A 17,112-nucleotide genomic window follows, 5' to 3' on the forward strand; every position below is an offset into this window, starting at 1 on the left:
GGTGCTTCTTGCTTAGTGGTTGCAGTTGTCCCTTTCTTAAAGGAGTATGTTGCTTTTTAACATGTTTTCAAAGAGGTTGATATAAACAGTAAATACAACTTCTCCTTTTGTCTTTAACGCAGGTCATCCCAGACTGGAAGGAACAAGAATGGTCGGCCGAGAAGCCGGAGAACTACGCTGGCATTTTCCATTTCCAGTTCTGGCGATTTGGCGACTGGGTGGACGTGGTGATTGACGACCGCCTGCCGACGCTCCACAACCAGCTCATCTATTGCCACTCCAACTCCAAGAATGAGCTGTGGTGTGCTCTTGTGGAAAAAGCTTATGCCAAGTGAGCACAAGCTGGTCTGGTGGTAGCGAGCACGAATGTTTCCCTTTGCTAAGCAGGGTCTGCCCTGGTTTGCATTTCAATGGGAGACCAAAGGTATCCCCCCTTAGGCAATGGGGCCACTCTGGGAAGAGCACTTGCATTCAAAAGGTCCCAGATTCCCTCCTTGGCATCTCCAAGATAGGGCTGAGAGAGACTCCTCCCTGCTACCTTGGAGCAGCCACTGCCAGTCTGTGTAGACAATACTGAGCTAGATCGACCAAAGGCCTGACTCAGTATTAGGCAGCTTCCTATGCTCGTATATATCTGTAAACCGCTTTGGGAACCTTTGTTGAACAGTAGTTTATAAATATGCCTAGTAATATTCGTCGTAGTATTGAAGTAGGCATTCTCTGTAGGAGAGGCATCCGCTCTGGTATGAGGGAGGAGAGGTGCCATCGGGGTGTGCATCTATAACTGAACAAGGGGGAGGAAACAAATGTCCCTGGATCCCTGAAGGGTGTGTGTTTTATTGTGTATGTTTCATCATGTTGCTTGTGTTTTCTGTTAGTTTGTTTATGTGAGCTGCCCAGAGCCGTACTGCACTTGAGGGATGGGATATAAATATTTTAAATCAGTGACCTGAGGGCTAGGGGTCTTATGACAATGGCCTTATGACAAACTCTTTCTCCTGCAGCTGCTCCTCAGGCAGCGATAAGATCCACATGGTGTCCTCTGGAGTACTAAACAAGCTCAACACAGCTTCTTGTTCTCCATTTGTAGACTTTCGGGATGTTATGAAGCCCTTGACGGAGGTAACACCGCTGACGCCTTGGTGGATTTCACGGGCGGCGTCTCGGAACCCATTGACCTCTTAGAAGGGGGCTACGCCAACGATGAAACCAAACGCAACCTCCTCTTTGAGCGGGTGCTCAAAGTCTATAACCGAGGAGGCCTCATCAGCTCCTCCATCAAAGTAAGCAAATGGCAGGTCTCTTTGATTTAATGGGGAGGACATTTCAATAGTCCTGAAGGTCAATGGAAACACAGCATGTTAATCCAGGTCACCGTTTCTCAAACCTGGGTGCCCAGATGTTGGACTACAACTTCCACCACCCCCAGCCTTGTGGGGTGCAGAATGAAGTTGCCAGATTGATTTCTGGGACTGCATGCAGTGGGGCATATTACACCAATTCTAAAGGCACTGCACCGGCTGCCAGCCTGTCTCTGGGTATAATTCAAGGTGCTGGTTATTACCTTTAAAGCCCTAAATGGCTTGGGCCCTGGGTACCTTAGGGACTGCCTGCTCCCAGCTGAATCTGCCCACCTGACACTAGATCAGCTGAGAGGGCTCTGCTCCGTGTGCTGAAACCTACTGAAACTCATTTGTCGAGTATACACAGGACAGGGCCTTCTCAGTGATTACCCCAGGCTGTGGAACTCACTCACAGTTGAGATCCTCATGGCTCCTGCTCTCCCAGCCTTTCAGAGGAATCTAAAGATCGCCCATTTTAAACTGGCCAGTGAGTAGCCCTCAGCTCTCTTTTTAATGTGGCTGTGTTTTTGTTTTAGCAGTTTGTTTTTAATTGAAGTTTTATCACTGTTTTTATCTTGTTGTTAACCAAGACCACCCTGGGGTGAAGGGCGTTGTTAAAATATAAACAGAGAAACATCTGGGCATCCAAATTCGAAAGCCCCTCCTTAGGAAAGTATGTTGTGTACAGTTATGAAACTGCAGGTATCTTAACTCTCCTACAGGCAAGTTTGGGGCAGTATAGAGATGTAATAAATAAATAAAATAAAATAAATAAAATACATGTTGTGGGTCATTGTAACTGGCCCCCAAAGGGCATGAATATAGAACCCTTCATACTCAATTCCGTGTATATGTGAGAGAGAGGGAGGTGGGGGAGAAAATGCAGACATCTAAACACTGCATGTCCAAGTTGATGAGGTTTAAGAGGTTTTAAATATTAGATGTTTATCATTATCATTGTTATCTCCAGGAGCTTTCTTTTAATTATTATTATTTTTAAAAAAGCTTGAGTAAGAAATTGAATAATTCTGTGTGACCCTGATGATGTGAGTCATTTGAGACTCAAGATACCATACGTGGAGCATAATCCATAATTGAATGGGGTTCATTCCCCAGCATCTCCAAATAGGGCTGGGGAATACTTGTCTGAAACCCTGGAGAGCTGCTGCCAGTCAGTGTAGGCAGTACTGAGCTAGATGGACTAATGGTCTGACTCAGTAGAAGGCAGTTCCATATAATCAGGTTCATACAATATGTATTAGCGAGCCGTTGCCAAATACACCCTCATTGGTTGGTCCCTTCCTTCCTTCCTTCCTTCCTTCCTTCCTTCCTTCCTTCCTTCCTCTTTCTCTCTCTCCTTCTCTTTCCAAGATTTATATGCTGTCATTCTTCATAAATGAATTCATGGCAGCCTACAACAAAATTAATTTTTAAAAAGCCCAAACAAACAGTAAGGCACAGCAGAACACAACTTCCAACAGCATAACAAGGCACCTGGTTTTTCTGATTGGGGTCTCTTGGACCCTGGCACATGATTAGTGACGTGCCTGTCCTGCAACATTGATGATATAAGGTGGGTCAGATATTTGAATGGAGCCAGAAGCCCACTGGGAGTGCCCTTGAGCATTGGCTCCGTCCTCCATGCTGGGCCAATTGACCAAGAACCAGCGCTGAGTCCCTAATGGAAGCCCACAGCCCTTTCTTCCTTCAGCTGGGCCGCTTAGTCATCTGGACCCTGGCACCTCGGAGACCCTTGGCAACCTTCCTGACTTCCCTTGCCCCCGCTTTCCAACCCTCGGCCTTTCTCCCGCTCACAAGTGCATGTCTTTCCTCGGCAAGGCCACCTCCGCTGCTGACATGGAAGCCCGCCTGGACTGTGGCCTGGTCAAAGGGCATGCCTACGCGGTCACCGATGTGAGGAAAGTCCGCCTCGGCCACGGCCTGCTGGCCTTCTTCAAGTCGGAAAAGCTCGATATGATCCGGCTGCGGAATCCCTGGGGGGAGAGGGAGTGGAACGGCCCCTGGAGTGACACGTGAGTAAAGGCTGGAGTCATGTGTGCCCCTCTTTTGTCTCTCCTGGCCCTGGAAATTGCCTCGCCTGCCAGGTTTCGACCCCTACGGATGGGTCACAAATTGGTGGGAGGATATTTGGAGACAGCCCTAAAAAACAGAACATCCTCTGGGGATGGGACCGAAGGTCAGTGGCAGAGCATCTGTTTTGCATGCTTCCAGGTTCAATCTCTGGCATCTCCATCCAGGGCTGGGAGAGACTCCTGCCTGGAACTTTGAAGGGCTGCTGCCAGTCAGTGTGGGCAGTACTGAGCTTCGTGGGCCAATAGTCTGACTCAGTACAAGGCAGCTTCCTATGTTCTTATGTTTCCATCCTGACTAATGAAGTGTTGGTGCGGCTGATGGGTTTCAGACCAATGCAGCATGGGTGCTCGCAGGATGGGGTTGGGGGGGCAAACTTCACTGAGGCAAAAAAAAAATGTGTCCCTGAGGGATGCCCAGCCCTTAGGGACATATTTTGGCATTGGACAGAGCACTTCCAGGGGCAGTGGAGGTTGTCAAAATCACACCCATCCCCTGTAGACACACACACACATGCACACACACTGGCCAAAGCTGCATTAATACAAGCCATCAGCAGCACCATTTCCCCTACAGCTGCTGTGATTCATTAGTCAGGATATCATCCAGAAAAAGCAGCAAGTCACCAAGAGTGAGAAGAGAACTCCTGTACAGTAAAAAGTCAAGGGAAATAAAATGGACCTCGCTGCCGGCTTATCAACTTCTTAGACCAAGGCACCAGTTGGACCACAAACCATCAGCCCGATTATTTTTACGATGGTCTCACTGGCCTCCTGAAAGCCCACCATCAGCGGCTGGTGGTTCCCGGACCTCAGTTTAAGTATCACTACCACCCCTTTGTGGGAGGAGGAGAGCTGGTCTTGTGGTTGCAAGCATGAATTGTCCCTTTTGCTAAGCAGGTTCTGCCTTCGGATGGAGACTGCATGTGAGCCCTGTAAGATATTGGTCCTCTTAGCGGGTGGGGCCATATCTCAGTGGAAGAGCATCTGCTTTGCATGCAGAAGGTCCCCGGTTCAATCCCTGGCAGCATCTCCTGCTAGGGCTGGGAAAGACGCCTGCCTGAAACCTTGGAGAGCCACTGACAGTCAAAGGCTATTCACACAGGCAGGCGGGTGGGAAGGTTTTGCCAACTTGCCCCCAGACTACTAGCAGGCTGCTGCTGGGAGTGTGTCGTGTTCCCAGACTATCTGCACTGCTCCAAGCAGCACGGATCTCCAGAAGCCAGGACAACACGTCTCGGCCTTCAGATATCCCACAATGCGCCGTGCAGGAAGCTCAGTGTGTTGGTGGATACTCCCATGAGACGCATGCTCTAGGTCAGGGATTATCAACGTTGGGTCGCCAGATGTTATTGGACTTCAACTCCCATAATTTCCAGGCCCAGTGGCCTTTGGCTGGGGATTATGGGAGTTGAAGTCCAATAACATCTGGGGACCCAACGCTGAGAATCCCTGACCTAGGTGCTTGTCTTTGTGCACACACGATCCCGGCACGGGGGTTAAGAGCACACTTGTGCCTTTATCCTCAGCTAAAGGCCGGGCTTAAAAGTGAAGTTCAGCGTGTGGGCAGTGCCAGGATCTGCGTGGATCCCAGCACTGCACTTGGCAGCCTAACCCAGGCTGGGCTGCCATAGTCTGGGTTAGGCTGCTCATGAGAACAGCCTTTCAGTGTAGGCCAAAGGACCAAAATCCATATACTTACTTATATATAGCCCAATCTTTCCCCCACTTAATGGAGCTCAAGACAAGTTTCTGGGAGTCTCTGCTAAACCTCAGCAAGTGACTGCAACAGTGTCATCATACCCCAGCCCTCGGCTTATGGTCTGAGAGCGAGTGTGGTGTAACGGTGGGAGTATTGGATGGGGGCCATGGAGACTGGAGTTCAAATCCCCATCCGGGCAGGAAACTCATCATGGGTGACTCTGGGCCAGTCACTTATCTCTCAGCCTAACCTACCTCACAGGGCTGTTGTGAGGATAAACATATCCATGTACATAGTTCTGGGCTGCTTGGAGCAAGATGGCCTGGGCCCTTGGTAGCTTAGGGATCGTCTGCTCCCAGCTGAATCTACCCACCTGACTAGATCAGCTGGGAGGGCTCTGCCCGTTGGTCGAGTATGCAGGACAGGGCCTTCTCAGTGATTGCCCCAGGCTGTGTAACTGGCTCACGGGTGAGACCCCCATGGCTCCCTCTCTCCCAGCCTTCAGGAGGAGAGTGAAGACCAGTGTTCCCTCTAAGATGTGCACTCACAAGTTTTTTTGATATCTGCTCAGTTAATTTTAGATCCTGCTCAGGTTGAATCAAGAAGGCCCCATTCTGAATGCACGTGCGTGCACACTGAACAAAAGAACAGCCCTGCTGGATCAGGCCCAAGGCCTATCTAGTCCAGCATCCTGCTTCACACAGTGGCCCACCAGGTCCAAGAGGTGAGGACGTTCCCTCTCTCTTGTTGTTGCTCCCCTGCAACTGGTGTTTAGAGGCATCTTGCCTCTGAGGCTGGAGGTGGCCCATAGCCACCAAACCAGTAGCCATTGATAGACTTGTCCTCTATGAATTTGTCCAAGCCACTTTTAGAACCATCCAAGTTAGTGGCCATCACCACATCCCTTGGCAGAAAATTTATGCGCTATGTGAAAAAGTACTTTCTTTTGTTGGTCCCAAATTTCCTGGCCTTCAGTTTCATGGGATGACTCCTGGTTCTAGTGGTTCTAGTTTCTAGAAGGAGAAACATTTCTCTCTATCCACTCTCTCTACTCCATACATAATTTTATACACCTCTATCATGTCTCCCTGTAGTCACCTTTTTCCAAACTAAAAAGCCGCAAGTGTTATAGCCTTGCCTCACAAAGAAGGTGCTCCAGGCTCCTGATCATTTTGGTTGCCTTCTTCTGCACCCTTTCCAGTTCTATAATGTCCTTCTTAAGATATGATGACCAGAACTGTATGCAGTACTCCAAATGTGGCCACACCATAGATTTGTATAAAGGCATAATATTAGCATTTTTATTTTCAGTCCCCTTCCTAATGATCCCTAGCATGGAATTTGCCTTTTTCACAGCTTTTTTTCACCGCACCCTGAGTTGACATTTTCAGCGATCTTTCTATCATGACCCCAAGATCTCTCTCCTGGTCAGTCGCCTAAAGTTCAGACCCCATCAGTGTATATGTGAAGTTGGGTTTTTTTGCCCCAGTATGCATCACTTGACACTTGCTTACATTGAACCGCATTTGCCATTTTGTCACCCACTCACCCAGTTTGGAGAGAGCCTTTTGGATGTCACCACCCTAAATAGTTTAGTGTCATCTTCAACTTTGGCCACTTTGCTGCTTTTCCCAACTTCTAGATCATTTATGAACCCTGGTTCCTGTATAAATCCTTGGGGGACCTCATTTCTTACTTCCCTTCATTGTAAAAACTGTCAATTGATTCCTACCCTCTGTTTCCTGTCCTTCAACCAATTACCAATCCACAGTCCAACCTGTCCCCTTATCCCATGACTGCTAAGTTTTCTCAACAGCCTTTGGTGAGGAACTTTGTCACAAGCTTTTTCGAAGTCCAAGTATACTATGTCAACCGGATCACCTTTATCCACATGCCTGTTGACACTCTCAAAGAACTCCAAAAGGTTAGTGAGGCAAGAATTGCTCTTGCAGAAGGCCTGTTCTTCTATATGTTTAACAATTTTGTTCTTAAGTCTGCTTTCCATCGATTTACCCAGCACAGAAGTTAAGCTAACCAACCTGTAATTACCCGGATCCCTCCTGGATCCCTTCTTGAAAATGGGAGTTACATTAACTTCTTTCCAATCCTTTGGTACAGAGACTGACTGTAGGGAGAAATTACTTTTTCTTTTCTTTCTTTTTTGCTAGGACATCAGCAATTTCACATTTGAGTTCCTTCAGAACTCTTGGTTGGATGCCATCTAGTCCTCACAATTTGTTATTTTTTAGTTTTAAACAATTAAAACTAAAGTTTAGAACATTCTCTTTAGAACAGTTTAGAACATCCTCTCTCATCCCTTCAAATTGGCCCAGTTCTCCAGCCTCCAAGATTGAGAAGCTCATTTCTAGAGTGGGGATATGGTATCAGTGCCTCAATACTGCTGCTCAGAACGAAACTCATTCCACACACCGATGAAAAAAATTAGAGGGAATACTGGTGAACACTGCCCTTTTTATTCAGGCTTTTGGTCAATGAACTGACCCTGCTCCTTTTTAAATGTTTAGCTACGTTTTGTTCTGTTTTTTATGTTTTTTATTGAGTTTTATTGTTTGATCGTGTTGTTAACCACCCTGGGGTCTGAGGAAGAAGGGCAATATATGAATATATCTCAATAAATAAGAGTGAGGTATCAATGTAGAACACACAAACAAAGCTCTTAAATTCATCACCTCTTTGAATATTCATTCCCTACAGATCTGAGGAATGGCAAAAGGTCAGCAACGGTGAGAGAGAGAAGCTAGGAATGACGGTGCAGGATGATGGAGAGTTTTGGTGAGTGTTTTTTGGCTCTCCACAGAACTCAAAATGGCTCCCTCCATAGAGCGACAAGCCTCTGTGAAGAATCTTGTGGCTCTGTGCTTTATGCAAAAGTGGCCAGTCCCACAACCAGAAGATTCCACCTGGTTATGGATTTTTATTTGGGCAGGGAAGGAGGATTTGAATGGGGAAGACACTGAAACAGGTGATGTCACGTGGGGAATGAGATTGAATGGGACTGTAGGTCAATGCCAAGGAGTCCATCTTTTTTGGGCGGGGGGCAACAGAGAGAGAGCCAGCATGGTGTAGTGGTTAGAGTGCTGGACTAGGACCGGGGAGACCGAGTTCAAATCCCCATTCAGCCATGAAACTTGCTGGGTGACTCTGGACCAGCCACTTCTCTCTCAGCTTAACCTACTTCACAGGGTTGTTGTGAGGAGAAACTTAAGTATGTAGTACACCGCTCTGGGCTCCTTGGAGGAAGAGTGGGATATAAATGTAAGAATAAATTAAATTGAATTAAACAGATAGGTAAGGAGACTCAGCGCCCCAGCAGCTTGTGCATTAGTGCAACTGAGCTTTGTGTGGAAGAGGTGTGGATGGATGCCCCTTCGTCCACCCCACACCTGAAATAATGCATGATAGAAGCATAACGGTTCGTATGTGTGACCCCCTTGATATGCATGATCTTTCTGCCTGCAAGAAAAAGGTGGGAGGATAAGAGAATGTGAAAATCTGGCAGAGGTGGATATGGGGATAGCGCTATGGGGAACTACAGTTCACAGATGCTGGCAGACACCTTCCAAATGGGCCTGCATGCCTCCCACATGCCCCGGTGCCAAAACTTGCTTGCCAGCTCACCACTGGCAGTGCCCTGGCTCTCTGGAGAGCAGGACACTCAGCATCACACAGATCTCCTCCCCAGGAGTCTCATTTCTACTGCCATATTTGAGAAGGCAAGAAACAGCAGGAACCCTTTCTGGGCAGTCAGAAAGGGCTCCCCCGGTTTCTCGCCCTCTTCTTGTCCCAGTCCAAATGAGAGAAGACCTGCTTCTCTCTTAAACCCTTTGCCCGTATGCCAGAAAGGAGGAAGAGAGAGAGAGAAAGAGAGGGCAAGCACAAATAATAACTTGCTAGTGAGCTGAGGAGGAGAGCTGGTCTTGTGGTAGCAAGCATTATTTGCCCCCTTTGCTAAGCAGGCTTCACTCTGGTTTGCATTTGAATGGGAGACTTGATGTGTGAGCACTGGAAGGTATTCCCCTCGGGATGGGGCCGCTCTGGGAAGAGCACCTGCCTGCTTGCATGCAGAAGGTTCCAAGATCCTTCCCTGGTATCTCCAAGATAGGGCTGGGAGAAAATCCAGCCTGCCTCCTTGGAGAAGCTGCTGCCAGTCTGTGTGGGACATACTGAGCTAGATGGACCAGTGGTCTGACTCAGTAGAAGGCAGCTTCCTCTGAGCGAATCCTAAATTTGTCGACTCTGACATGTGCCTTCCCAGCTGGCCCCACGAGCTCCCGCTCCCTGCAGTGCCGGAAATGTGTGGGGCTGTGCAGAGACAGCTGCAGGGCGAATGGCCACTTCCACATAGTCCCAGGGGAGGTACGGCAGCTTTTGTCAAGATTGGATGCTCTCACTCACCGCCGAAATATATGGGGCTGAAGGCCGCGGTGACTGGGGATGTAGTCCAGCAACATCTGGGGCCCCAAGCTTGAGACCCCCTGTTGTAAACATTATATGATCATTCACATCCAGTGCTTTGAACTCCAGAAAGCTCTATGCAGATGCGAAGCATTCTTAGTATTATTCAAGATGGTACCTGTGTTGCCCAACCAGGTGGGACTGGGAGTAATGAAACCTAGCCTGGTCTTGAGTCACAATTCTGTCTTCCCTGCCCTAGGATGACCTTTGAAGATTTCTGCGCATACTTCACAGACATCATTAAGTGCCGGCTTATTAACACATCTTACCTGAGCATCCATAAGACCTGGGAGGAGGCAGTCTTGCGGGGAGCATGGACGAGGCATGAGGACCCCTTGAAAAACCGCTGTGGAGGCTGCATCAATCACAGAGAGACCTTCCTACAGAACCCCCAGGTGAGAGGGATGGGGAACAGCAGGTACATAGACACGTAGGAAGCTGCCTTATACTGAGTCAGGCCTTTGGTCGATCTAGCTCAGTATTGTCTTCACAGACTGGCAGCGGCTCCTCTAAGGTTGCAGGCAGGAGTCTCTCTCAGCCCTGTCTTGGAGATGCTGCCAGGGAGGGAACTTGGAACCTTCTGCAGGCAAACATTCAGATGCTCTCCCCAGCCTGGCCCCATCCCCTAAGACAGGGTTTCTCAACGTGTGGGTCCCCAGATGTTATTGGACTTCAACTCCCATAATCCCCAGCCCCAGTGGCCTTTGGTTGGGAATTATGGGAGTTGAAGTTCAATTACATCTGGGGACCCACACGTTGAGAATCCCTGCCCTAAGGGGAATATTTTACAGTTCTCACACATGTAGTTTCCCCTCCAAATGCAAACCAGGGAGGATACTGCTTAGCAAAGGGGACAATTCATGCTTGCTGCCACAGGACCAGCTCTTTTCCATTCAGGTGGTTCATTACACCTCAGAAAGTGCGAGATGCCTGCCAGATTTCTCTTGCATCCCAAGTGGGACACACAGACCTCTCTTGCTGTTGCTTCCCAGCAGCTGGCGGCTAGTGGGGCACTTCCGAACAGAGGCTCTTGTGAGCGATGTGAGTTTGGCATTAGCTGGGATCAATATGCTGGTCTCTGGAATTCACACAGGGTCTGTGCTGATCCTCGGGCCAGTCCAAGTGGTCTAACACAGGGATTTTCCCAGAGCCAGCATGGTGTAGTGGTTAGAGTGCTGGACTAGGACCGGGGAGACCCGAGTTCAAATCCCCATTCAGCCATGAGACTTGCTGGGTGACTCTGGGCCAGTCACTTCTCTCTCAGACTAACCTGCTTCACAGGGTTGTTGTGAGGAGAAACTTAAGTATGTAGTACACCGCTCTGGGCTCCTTGGAGGAAGAGCAAGATATAAAATGTAAATAATGATGATGATGATGATGTTGTCGGACTGCAGCAATAGCCCTGTTCTCATGTTGTGTTCAACATGTACAATGAGTGTACTGCATACACAGGCACAATTTGGTATGCAGGTACAGTTACTCACATGTTCTTTTGAACACAGGTACAGCAGTCTACTTTTTACTTGCATCCTGAGTTTGAGGGGCTTGTACCCAGGTCTTCTTTAAAAATGAACGCAGGTACAGTCATTCACACAAGAACATGTTCGAGTGTAAAGACATCTGTACACTTGTACAACACAATGTCTGAATAGGACTACTTTCTCGTAGAAATGGCGTCACTGCCAACGAAAGTTTATATTCCGCTTTTCAACAAAAGTTCCCGCAATAAAAATAAATAAGGTTGGCTCCCTGTCCCCAAAGGGCTCAGAATCTAAAAAGAAAGATATGATAGACACTAGCAACAGCCACCGGTGGGATCAAAGTCAACCAATGAGTTTCATGGCTGCACCAAGATTTGAACCTGGGTTTAGCTGCTCTTGGTCCAGCACTCTAAACATTACCCCGCCTTGGCTGGTTTCATGCAATGGACATGGGAATTACCTGGAGCAGAAGATAGCAGTTATAACTCCCAACTTGGAAGCGACTAACCAGATGCTCCCCTCCTAATGACTTCTTCCCCCCCACCACCACCCCGTCACCTCTCACCAGTATGTGTTTGATGTGAAGAAAGCTGAGGACGAAGTGCTCATCTGCATCCAACAGAAGCCCAAACGCACCAGTCGCAAGGAGGGCAAAGGAGAGAATTTAGCTATCGGATTTGACATCTTCAAGGTAAGAGGTGTGCTGTCAGAATCTGCTTCCTGCAGTGCATTTTGGATTCTGTCTTCCTGCAGAAATCCTGCAGATGCACAGAATGGTCTTCCAACCCTAGTCAGAGGTATACTGAAAAGGCTTTCCTGGTTTTACGTTGATGTATGTATTCCACCCTTCCTCCGTAGAGATTAGGACGGCTCTCGTGGGGATTTTCCCACCTGCCCACAAAAATCGTGTGTGATGGTTCGGCTGAGAGGTGGTGACTGCCTGGCCCAAGGCCACCCAGTTAGCTTCATGGCTGAGCTGAGATTTATCATCACCATAGTCTTCCTTTCAGTCTCTGACCAGCTTCAACACCCCTACCTGCTGCAGCAATTCACTTCCTCATGTTAGTGTCAAATGCATTCATTTTCAAGCACAGGCGGTGCTTTCATGAGGCAGATGCCTCAGGCGGCGGATTATTGGTACTGAAGCAGGACAGTAAGACTCCCCCCATCACTGCCATCAGAGCAGCTCTTCGCGACCAATCTGACCCTTGCGAGATTTGCAAAGAGGGCCTCTCCTCATACGCTTTGCAAAGCTTGCAAGCAGCACCAGAGGAGAGGAGAGGAGACTGCTGGCAACCCTCCCTCTTCCCTGTGCCATATTTTTGAGGGGTCCCTGTGTGTCACTCACTACAACTGTATCTAATTTGGTTCAAATCGGTTAGACAGTCCACAAGTTAGCCCACTTGTGTCTCAGATGTTCACACATCCACCATCTTTGATTGGGGTGACATCATCACACACCACGCCATTTGGGCATCCCTATGTGTCCCTACAGCTGTAGCAAATTTGGTTCAAATTGGTTAGGCAGTTCACAAGTTAGCTCACGTGCGCCTCATAAGTTTACGTGTCTGCCATCTTGAATTGGGGTGGATGAAATCATCACAAACAATGCCATTGAGGTATAGTTTGTCCTATATGTCCCTACAACTGTACCTGATTTGGTTCATATTGGTCCAGGCGTTGCAAAGTTGATGGGGGACACACAGACATGGACGGACACACACACAGAATGTTAGGTGATCTCATGGAACATAGGAAACTGCCTTCTACCGAGTCAGACCCTTGGTCCATCTAGCTCAGTATTGTCTACACAGACTGGCAGCGGCTTTTCCAAGTTTGCAGGCAGGAGTGTCTCTCAGCCCTATCTTGGAGAAGCCAGGGAGGGAACTTGGGACCTTCTGCTCCTCCCAGAGTGGCTTCATCCCCTGAGGGGAATCTCTTACAATGCTCACACTTCTAGTCTCCCATTCATATGCAACCAGGGCTGTCCCTGCTTAGCTAAGGGGACAAGTCATGCTTGCTACCACAAGACCAGCTCCTATATGAGAGAGAGAGGGAAAACCTTTCCACACACCATGCAGGACTTCGCAGGACTCGCACATGTACAGTGCTCGCACAGGTGCAGAAGAGGGCAACCAAGATGACCAGGGTTATACCTGCATTTACTCAAAAGGAACAGGACTCTGGATTTAAGATGACCTCCCAATTTCAAATATCAAAAAAATTCAGGGGAACCCTAGTCTTGGATTTAGGTGAATACAGTAAGAATGAATCAGCAAGGAGTAAAGTGATTTGGTTTCACCGCTCCAGGAACTACTAATGAGATTATTTTTGTTTGTGTTTTAAAGCCATAACAGTAACATTTACACCCAACAATAATACTGCAGTTTTTAATGTCTTTAAAAGGTTACACAACTGTTCCTACTCAGTCCCTTCTAGAGCCTGCATAACCTGCATATAACCTCTCCGCTTTAAGGGTGTGATCTTAAATTCAGAGTCATCTTTGATTTGAGTAAATATGGTATTATAAGGCAGACTATAATGGTAGATGGACATGGGAATTGAGGGAGAGTAAATTCTTAAGTCTCCCTCAGACATTCCATTTTATAACATCTGAAGGAGGCTTTAACCCTGCTTTCAATCTAGACTACACCCACCAGTGAGAACCACTGAGTGAAGGGACGTCCCCCCCACTCCTTGCCACTGAGTTCCATTAGCTCCACCCACCTGCTTGTCTTAGCTGTCTGAGCTCACAAACATTCTGTCCCATTGACTAACATGGTGGAAGGAGTTGGCCTTCCTTAGAAAAAGATTTCTTCAGATTTTTCTGAAACCAACATAACTGTGGGTCTCTCCGAATCTGCCGGTGCCTCCCACTTGCTTGGAGGCGCTCCAAGATGGTTCTCCATCTGCACGGATTGTAACAGCTCACGCTCTTTTGGAAATCATATCTATAGACGGCGCCAGTGAAGAATGTTGGGCACAAGCTCCCTGGTGGGTTTTCTGCTTTGTCCCACCCAGGTGGAGCTGAATCGAACTTACCGGATGCACGCCTTGCAGTCAAAAGTTGCCAGTTCCATCTACATCAACTCTCGCAGCATCTTCTTAAGGACAGACCTGAAGGAAGGCCGTTACGTCATCATTCCGACCACCTTTGACCCTGGCCATGTGGGTGATTTCCTTCTCAGGGAGTTCACAGATGTGCCTTCAGATTGCCAGTAAGGACCTACTTTCCTCTCTCCCTCCCCACTTCCCTTCCTGCCCTCCCTTTCCTTCACTCCCTTCTCCCTTCCCTCCCTCCCTTTCTTTCCCTCCCTCCCTTCCCTCCTTTCCCTCCCTCCCTCCCCACTTCCCTTCCTGCGCTCCCTTTCCTTCACTCCCTTCTCCCTTCCCTCCCTCCCTTCCCTCCTTTCCCTCCCTCCCTCCCTTTCCTTCCCTCCTTTCCCTCCCTCCCTTCCCTCCTCACTTCCCTTCCTCTTTCCCTTCCTGTTGATCGTGCTCTCTGCCTTCAATCCTGGTGCCTTTTCATGCTTTTCTTGTGCAAAAAAAAGTGGAGACAAGCAAAGGGGGAAAGGAGCATGCAAAAACATGCTTATTTTTGCTGTTTTTTTCCATTTTTCCTTTCATACAACCATAGTGTTGGAGGGGATTTCAGAAGCCATCTAGTCCACCCCCTGCTTAATTCAGGAAATCCAGAGCTAGAGTATCGCCAACAGATGGCTGTCCACTCCTGCATGATGACTAGTTCTGGTCACTGTATCTTAAGGAGGACATTGTAGAGCTGGGGAAGGTGCAGAAGAGGGCAACCAGGATGATCAGGGGCCTGGAGCACCTTCCTTATGAGGCCAAGCGACAGCATCTGCGGCTCTTTACTTTGGAAAAGAGGCGACTGAGGGGAGACATGATAGAAGTGGTTTCAGGCTTCTGTGTATTCTGGCCCGGATCTCCTCATTTGGGAGGCGTGTGTCTGCAAACGCCACCTAGTTGGGAGATGGGACGAGCTCTTGCTGAGTCTCGCCGTCCTCCCTGCTCCACCACCGCAGAACGGCAGCTTTAAAAGTTTGGTGTTTTTTTTAAAAAAAATTAAGCGAGAGAAAGCTGCCCCTGAAAGTCGGGACATCCCGCACAGTGCGGGACAATTGGCAACCCTAGTCCCTGGGCTTGAAAGGCATGATGGGAATATCCTAGTACAGAGATGTTTGGAGTTCTGTAGTTGGAGTTACTGATCTCTCTCTCTCTCTCTCTTTTTCTCTCTCCCTGCCACCTCATTCCCCCCTCCGTGTTTTCCCCATCTATCAGGGAGCTGACTCTGGACGAGCCCCCTCACACCTGCTGGAGTGGAATGTGTGGCTACCCACAGCTGGTGTCACAGGTCCATGTTATTTCCGCTTCGGGGTTGAAGAACCAAGGCTCCCAAGAAGGTATTCAGTCTCTCAAAGGAACATAGGAAGCTGCCTTCTGCCGGGTCAGACCCAAGGTCCATCTAGCTCAGTATTGTCTACCCAGACTGGCGGCGACTTCTCTGAGTTTGCAGGCAGGAGTCTCTCTCAGCCCTGTCTTGGAGATGCTGCCAAGGAGGGAACTTGGAACCTTCTGCAGGCAAGCAGGCAGGTGCTCTTCTTCCCAGAGTGACCCCTACCCCCTAAGGAGAATACCTTACAGTGTTCACATGTAGTCTCCCATTCAAATGTAAACCAGGATGGACCCTGCTTAGCAAATGGGACAATTGCTACCACAAGACCAGCTCTCAGAGCTTACTTCCAACAAAACACACCGCAAAAGTAGCACCACAAAGCAGAAATCCAAGAGGTACGGGATACTGCTGTTGCTTCCCCCAGCAGCTAGTATTCAAAGGTATACTACTTCTGAACACAGAGGTTCCAAACAGTTTGAAGCCCAGCATGTTTTGCCATGGGCTGGTCGTCAGGGGAGGTATACTGCAGATTAGTAGACTAGCTCTAAAAGGAGCCACTGATCTAGTGAGCCAAGTGAAGAAATTGCACCAGGGCGCTTTCCAGATTAGACCCTGCAATGGGGTCATGCCGTATCTCTGCAGTGTCCTTTCACATTTCCAATGCCTTGTTTCGAATTTAATCGCTGCAATATAGTGCTATAACGCTGTATATCCAGCGTTAAAAAGTTGCTGTTTTTTCGGGTTGTTAGTTTTTGCGAGACTGCTCCCCCTGCTGGTCGCTTTGCTATTTACGTTTTGAATGCGGTTTGCCTGAACAGAAGCATTTTGCCGCTGTTGAGCAGCTAAACTGGAAAGCGCCCAGGAGGTCTTCCAGGTGTCAAGAAGCAGCACTTTGAGAAAAGCTTGCAAGTAAGTTGAAAGTGGGAGCTTTCGGAGTCTACACTAGACAGGAACATGGGGAGCTGCTTTATACCAAGTCAGGTCCTTGGTCCATCTAGCTTAGTATTGCCTGCACCGACTGGCAGCAACTCTCCCATACTTCCGGCAAAAGTTTTTTCCAGCCCTACCTGGCGATTCCAGGGAGTGAGCCTGCGATCTTCTGCCTCACCTCCTAAGGCAGGGCTGCTCAACTTTGTCCCTCCAGCTACAACTACAACTCCCATAATCCCCAGCCACAGTGCCCAATAGTCAGGGATTGTGGGGGTTGTAGGCCAACATCTGCAGGAGGGCCGGAGCTGAGCAGCCCTGCCCTAAGGGGACTATCGTGCAGCAGACAGTGCTCATGTATTGTCACCGATCCAAAAGCAAACCCTGCTAAGCAAATGGGGCAATTCACGCTCACTACCGCATGACTAGCTCTCCAAACCAACCCTATATCCTACTGCAAATAAGCTTAAATACATGTAACTTTAAAGTTAATTGGGTTACTTGAGAGCTCACTCGGCATCCACACACTCTCACAGACTTCCATGACTTTTCCCAGGGCGCTTTCCAGATTAGACCCTGCAACAGGGTCACGGAGGATCTCGGAAGTGTGCTTCCACACTCCCTGTGTCGTGACACCGCAGTCCCTACGCTGAGAGCAGGGTGCCGTTCACATTTCCGA

General features: G+C 48.6%; 1 protein-coding gene across 3 annotated transcripts in view; it reads left to right on the forward strand.

The window, feature by feature from the left end:
- The window catches only part of CAPN5 (calpain 5), a 107,232-nt gene that overhangs the window by 82,470 nt on the left and 7,650 nt on the right, over positions 1–17,112 (forward strand). For all 3 annotated transcript variants that reach the window (XR_008320160.1, XM_053312091.1, XM_053312092.1), the window contains 8 exons: positions 123–331; positions 1,091–1,283; positions 3,183–3,376; positions 7,851–7,928; positions 9,811–10,006; positions 11,661–11,783; positions 14,114–14,310; positions 15,392–15,513. Coding sequence is in view for 2 of the 3 variants with exons in the window: in XM_053312091.1 (XP_053168066.1) it covers positions 123–331; positions 1,091–1,283; positions 3,183–3,376; positions 7,851–7,928; positions 9,811–10,006; positions 11,661–11,783; positions 14,114–14,310; positions 15,392–15,513 (1,312 nt within the window). In the remaining variant the exon portion in view is untranslated. The remainder of the gene's footprint in view (positions 1–122; positions 332–1,090; positions 1,284–3,182; positions 3,377–7,850; positions 7,929–9,810; positions 10,007–11,660; positions 11,784–14,113; positions 14,311–15,391; positions 15,514–17,112) is intronic.

Source organism: Hemicordylus capensis, chromosome 3, assembly GCF_027244095.1.
Source record: "Hemicordylus capensis ecotype Gifberg chromosome 3, rHemCap1.1.pri, whole genome shotgun sequence".
Taxonomy (NCBI): Eukaryota; Metazoa; Chordata; class Lepidosauria; order Squamata; family Cordylidae; genus Hemicordylus; species Hemicordylus capensis.